Source organism: Cibotium barometz, chromosome 14 (genome assembly GCF_041138505.1).
Source record: "Cibotium barometz isolate CiBa-2024 chromosome 14, ASM4113850v1, whole genome shotgun sequence".
NCBI classification, from domain to species: domain Eukaryota; kingdom Viridiplantae; phylum Streptophyta; class Polypodiopsida; order Cyatheales; family Cibotiaceae; genus Cibotium; species Cibotium barometz.
Genome location: NC_141059.1, coordinates 22,306,708 through 22,312,887, shown reverse-complemented (window position 1 = coordinate 22,312,887; position 6,180 = coordinate 22,306,708). Strand labels below are relative to the sequence as shown.

Here is a 6,180-nt window from a genome sequence, read left to right as displayed (position 1 = left end):
CTTAAGCAAGTGTACACACGAAATCTTTAAACTTTCCCTATTCGACATTAAGCGCTAAGTAAAGCCACTTTATTTGTTACAATGTCGTCTTTACAAAAGGTAAGTGCCCGTTCGAGCAAGTAAGATGACAAAACATCTTCCGATAGGTTGGACAGGTGAAACCATATTAAGCTATGAAGCGGTTAACAGTTTAGAATTCACATGCTCCATCAACTTTGAACCTACCTCACATATGCTCAACTATCCAAAACCAATGACAAGTGTACAAACTTAACCTTTTAACATGAGTGTGAAGAGTAATAAAAATAGATGTTTTTCCCAATAAATATATATATCATTTCATGTAGGTCTACATACTTGAAGGATGAAATATGTAAAAACCCATAATATGAATCAAAAACATTCCAAAAAAAAAATCATCTAGTGTGCACTCGTTTTTAAACAGATTGAAATCGAATTTTTTTCATTATTTCTCATATCATCCTCTCGATTTACCTTTAAATAATTCATTAAACTACGAGAAGAAAGCAACACGTCATTCTTCGAAGCAAATATGTACAATCTTGGGGTGATTAAAATCATGCGCTTGAACTCTCGGTCATAATTGTATCATAAATCTGTGTGTCTATGGCATTTCCCACATTAGCTGCTTGCATCTCAGCAGCTACACTTTCAGCTTTTGCTTTGGTCAACATATCTTCAAAGGCTGCTTAAACGAAACTTCTTCAATCGATTGTTCCTTGTTAAAAAGCTCATAAATTTTATCTGCTCTTATCAGAGTATACGAATCCATTTAAATGTAACCCTCCCTCTCTCAACAATCAACCCGAAAGCCTCTCTCTCTCTCTCTCTCTAATTTTCAAAAGCCATTACTTTCTTCTTCGTTGTCTGTCAAGAAAATTCGCTTTCGCCATATCTGCGATCTTTGCTCCTCTCTCTCTCTCTCTCGATCGATCGTTGCCCTCAACCCTCCATACCTCTTACATGGTGCAAGAAGGCGGTGGCAACATGGTGCAAGAAGGCGGTCGCAATGAGGTTTTCCCGTGCAAGACACCGGTCTAACCATAGTCATCAAGGGGGCTAGCCTTTGCTGCAAATCTGGGGATTTCCTTTGCCACAGCCCTGGTGAGTCTCTCTCTCTCTCTCCCCCTCTCTCTCTCTTAGGGTTTCTGATTTTGGCATTCTCCTGTTCAATTACCATTGCTTGGGCATTCTTTATTCGAAAAGGTTCTGCGTGCATGCGTGCGTCTTTCGGCAAAATTCACTTTGGCCATAGCTTCGATCTTCACTCTTCCTGATACGGCTTGCCCTTGCTGGCCATACTTGTTATCAGGACAAGTTTTTCTGCAGGTTCAGGCCATGGGGCTGGAGGTCGGCTTAAGTTCACATGCTGGTGTGCCTCAATTCGAAAGGAAAGAACATTGGAAAATCAGACAAGAGGGTTTGTTGAAAATGGAGACACACGAGGTGTGTGCCATGGACGATAAGCCTCTCACTGCTCACCAGTTGAAATATGAAGTTACCCCGCCAAAGAAGCGCCTGATGATAATCCCGAAGAAAGGTCAGGGCTCAAAGATGGCCTTGTATGCTAACTATGGAACAGGTCCTTTGTTGGTGACAGTAGACCTTTTGGATACACTCCTTCAGAGGCTCACACACAGGGTACATGTGTTGCTGTGGCAGCATTGTCAATTGTTTGGGAGAGATGGAGGATATGCCCTTGAAGATCTGGTCATCAAAATAAAGAGCTTATCTGTTAGAGCCAGCGCTACACAAGATGGAAATATTCAGCATGTTACTTATCAGGGTCTAGTTCGTGTCCTTGTAGGTGAAGACAAAGGGGAAGAAGATGAAGTCGAATCAAATTTTTCTGAAGATGAGGAGGTTGATCATTTCTGTGATGAGGAGTTTAAGGGGGGCTTGCAAGAAGATGGGGAAGACTTGGATCTGAAGACCTTGTTGAAGCAGTATAGAGCAGCCAAACAGGAAGTCGAGAATGGTACTACTTTGGAAAAGATAACCATCACTTGGCTTGACTCTTTACTGCAGCTTTCAGAATGTGGGCTTCTTATAAGAAGTTTACAGTCACCATCTGATTATGTCGTAATGTCAACCGCAAGCTTGCGGTCTGCATTGATGGCGTTTGTGAAGTCCAAAACCAAGACAGAACGAATTGAAACAGCCCACTTGTTTGGATCGTTGCTTTCAAGAGACTTCCTTTCTGAGACATTACATGCAACTCGAGTGGAAGAGGATGTTGATCTCAACAGCAACAAAGTGGATGAAACTCCAAACTTCTTTCTCCCTCAGCGACCTTCAGGCACTCTTACCATGGAGCAACCACTTTATGCCCCCAAAGCTTTTAGTTGCAACTGGAGCAGGTTGGAAGATCGAGAGGCTATACTTGATGATATATGGGAGGATCGAGAGAGATCCCTGCGGTCTTTGCAAGAGGATGTGAGTAAAGCACCAGAATTGCTCACTATCGCAGTGACATTTTGGCGAAAGCAAGTCATGGATTTGAAGCAGAAAAGGAAGAGGAAAAATGAGAAAGCCAAAGCAAGAAAGAAGCCTCGACTACAGCAGTGATAAAGAAAGTTATGTTGCTTGCATAACAATAATGGTCTCGACTCTCTTACATCGAATAATGTAAGGATTTTGTATAACCAAAGATAGTGAAGGGTCCGCAATCAGGGAAGTTATGTTTCTTGCATAACAATAATGAAGGGTTCAATATTGATAGGATTTTGTAAAGTAGTAACCACAGAACTTAGGTAACAAAGCATCTCTTACCTTGAAGACAGTTAGGTTTATGCATTTACTGTTTATAAGCTTCAACAGATGTGCAAATTGCGAGGGAGAGTGCATCATATTTTGGTACAGCAAAGCACAAGCTTAGTACGATCTTTTCTCTCATCTTTTGCTTTTCTTCCTGTCAACATCCACTGCTAGCATCTGCCCTTGCCAAGATCGTGGAAGAGAATGGGAACAGGTCAACTATCGGTAGAGATGAAAGTGCAGTACGCCAGCTTTTAAGTAATTCTACCTTGTATGCAGTGTTTCTTTAGTGACTTTTTGATTCAGTGAATCTTCATTGAAATAAAGTTTGTGGGCTCATCTGTACAAGGCTAGAATAGATGTAAAAAAGTGAGACACGAGCTGTCACATGATGTCTTATGGCTCGGATTCATCCTTTAAGTTGCCAATCTTCCCTGGATCTTGCCTGATTGCAAATTCTTTAGCCCCTCTCCTTGATCTCTACTTGTGCTGGAATCGACATAAGACAAGTGGAGGTTGTGTTGATTTCAGAGTCTTTGTTTGCAGATACTGCCCTTCATTTACATGTTGACCAGTTTACTCTTATATATTGCAAAGATAGTTTGAGAGACTTGTGTTTATCTGATATCCTTCTCACTAGTGCTGAGTCTTGTACATCAAGTCCTTTTAGCTTTCATATGGTGTCGGCTGTTATGCTAACACTTGCTATAGATGGAATAAAACAGCTGAGTGTTTCTATGGTTATGTGCAGACCTCTAGGGTCATTACTTAGGCTATATGGTCATTTCATTTTCTCAGGAATATGGTTTATATTATTGAGTATGCAAGTGAGCTCTTCTGGAGACTTGGTTACATGTGTGTGTGTGTGTGTGTGTGTGAGAGAGAGAGAGAGAGAGAGAGAGAGAGAGAGAGAGAGAGAGAGAGAGGTTGCTCTACGTTAGTGGACATGTGCTTGCAATCTTTCTGGAAACCTCCAATTTGGGGTTGTTTGGTACCTTTAAAAATGGCAGTATCGGGCTTTTAGAAAAAGGCAACAACCTTACAAACGAATGAAAACCATGAAACCTTTAAGCATAAATGAAGGGAAGTAAGAAAACAAACTTAAAAGTTTTTAAAGAACTATACATAAGGAAACATACAAATTTTATGAACGCCTTGAAACATAAAATTTGAGGCCTTAATACAACCTTGATTGAGGTGCATTATCACTACACTCAAGAGGCAACTCTCTACAAGCTCTAAAGACAATGCCCTTGCATGAGCCAGCACTCTCTTCACATTTTTCCCTATGCCATTAATAGATCCCATGTTTATTAGAAAAAACTTGGTTCTCAACATGAAATGATGCAGCTATCTTAGAATTCCAATTGCACATATTGCACAAGATAGAAGTCTCTACTTATGGTTGAGATAAAGTCCCTTGAAAATAATTAGGAGATAGAAATTGAGAGCTTAGGTGTAAAAATATTTCAGAATCCATCATTATATTTCTTTGGCAAAGATGAGAATTTGGTTAGTGCACTAAGGAGCTAGGTCCTCGATAAGATTATTCTAATATCCCTACAAAAGCCTCGCTCCCCTGAACTTTGTGTAGTGAATGCCTCCTAAAAACAGAGAAGAGGGCACCTTGAGGGAACCCTCTTAAACTTCTTAAACCTGATCCTTACTGGTATTACCAAAGAATTTACATCTCTCAAGACCATTAGAGTGGTTTGAATCTGTAACCACAATTCTTCCCTTCTCTATATTTGATAAAACTGATGTAGAAGCATAGCAATCAGCACAAATATGTACCGGCTCATTGAGATGAGAGGAGGGAATAGCCGGCTTCTTGCAATGCCCACAAAGCATTTCCTCTTTTTCACCATCAAAATGTGAAGCCCACTGCAAACTTGAGGAACATCCTTCCTGTGTCATGTTTTCATCTAGCTTCGCATAGCTTTTGTATCCTTAACCATGAATATATTAATATTTTCATTCACATCACTCCACACACTACTCCCTGGCTCCTTCCATGCATTATTTCTTACTCTCATGGCTTCAATATTCTGGGCATCCTCATGCATGCCAGCAGCTGCGTAAATACTGGAGCTTGCTCTCTCTCTCTCTCTCTCTCTCTCTCTCTCTCTCTCTCTCTCTCTAGTTCTCTTAAAAATGTTTATGTCTGTGGGCAGTCCATTCTTGTTTGGAGCTTGGAAACTATAGTCTCTCTTATCTCTTTTTTTTTTCTCTCTTATACAACTAGAGAGATTAATCACTAAATGTAACTCATTAGGGTTGCTCTCTCAATAAACACTCTTTATGAAATTGCCAAGTTTTAATTATCCGTGAGCAAGTATCTATACTTGTTGATAAATTTCTTGTATATAACTTCTTGAAAGGGCTAAGCAAATGAGCATGTGTATCAAGAGTTGCTCTCTTATCTTCTCATGATGCATGCATATAGGGCCGTGGAAGCAAGGCCGAAGCAAGAAAGAAAGATTAATTTGCGCACGGACGGATTAATTTGTGATTGAATGTGTTAGTGCTCTTACATGATCATCTAAAATGGTTATGGTTATGGTATTGTCAATGGCCAATGGTTATGGTTATGGCCAATGGTTATATGGTTATGATCAATGGTTATGGTTATGGTATTGTCAATGGTTATGGTTATGGTCTCTATGGTTCTATGGTTATGGTATGATACATTCTAAGGACCAATATGATATGATACATTCTAAGTACCAATATGGCTTGTATGTGGTCTCTATGGTCAATGGTTACGGTCAACGGTTCTATGGTTATGGTCAATGGTTATGGTTATGGTATTGTCAATGGTCTCTATGGTCTCTATGGTTATATGGCTGCTACTTATGGTATTTCTTCCATAAATGGTTATATGGTTATGATTATGGTTATAATCAATGGTTATGAATATGGTATGCTTCAAATTTTCCAAAAATGGATGCTTCAAATATACCACACTTTCTGGAAAAATTAATCTCGGGATCCCGAGATTAATTTTTCCAGAAAATATGATACATTCTAAGCACCACTTTCTGGAAAAATTAATCTCGGGATCCCGAGATTAATTTTTCCAAAAAGTATGATATATTTTAAGAACCACCAAAGCCTCCATGTACATTGACATCCAATCGTCATTGGACACATTACTATTTAAAAACTAGATAATTATTGCATCTTCGTATATGTAAAAGCAAAAGGAAGAGAATAGTACCTTGAAGCCGTACTTGATATGATAAAAAAGAAATTTCTTGGGGAATCATGAAGAACCTATAGATAATGCAATCCAGAGGAGAAGCTTTCGACATATGAAGTCTCTCTTTAGACATGGACATTTGTGCAACATGTCTAGAGCTTCCAACATCAAATAAATCTTCTACACAACACTCAATCACT

The 6,180-nt window shown here is 39.4% G+C and overlaps 1 protein-coding gene across 2 annotated transcripts in view; it reads right to left on the bottom strand.

Annotated features, from left to right (window-relative positions):
* Positions 1–468: 468 nt before the first annotated feature.
* Positions 469–6,180, bottom strand: part of LOC147631809 (leucine-rich repeat-containing protein ODA7-like) — a 50,177-nt gene continuing 44,465 nt past the window's right edge. Inside the window, exon 11 of one of the 2 annotated variants that reach the window (XM_086808337.1) lies at positions 469–706. In XM_086808337.1, the coding sequence (XP_086664463.1) occupies positions 579–706 (128 nt within the window). In that variant the 3' untranslated portion in view covers positions 469–578. The remainder of the gene's footprint in view (positions 707–6,180) is intronic. The other variant, XM_086808341.1, reaches the window with a different exon arrangement.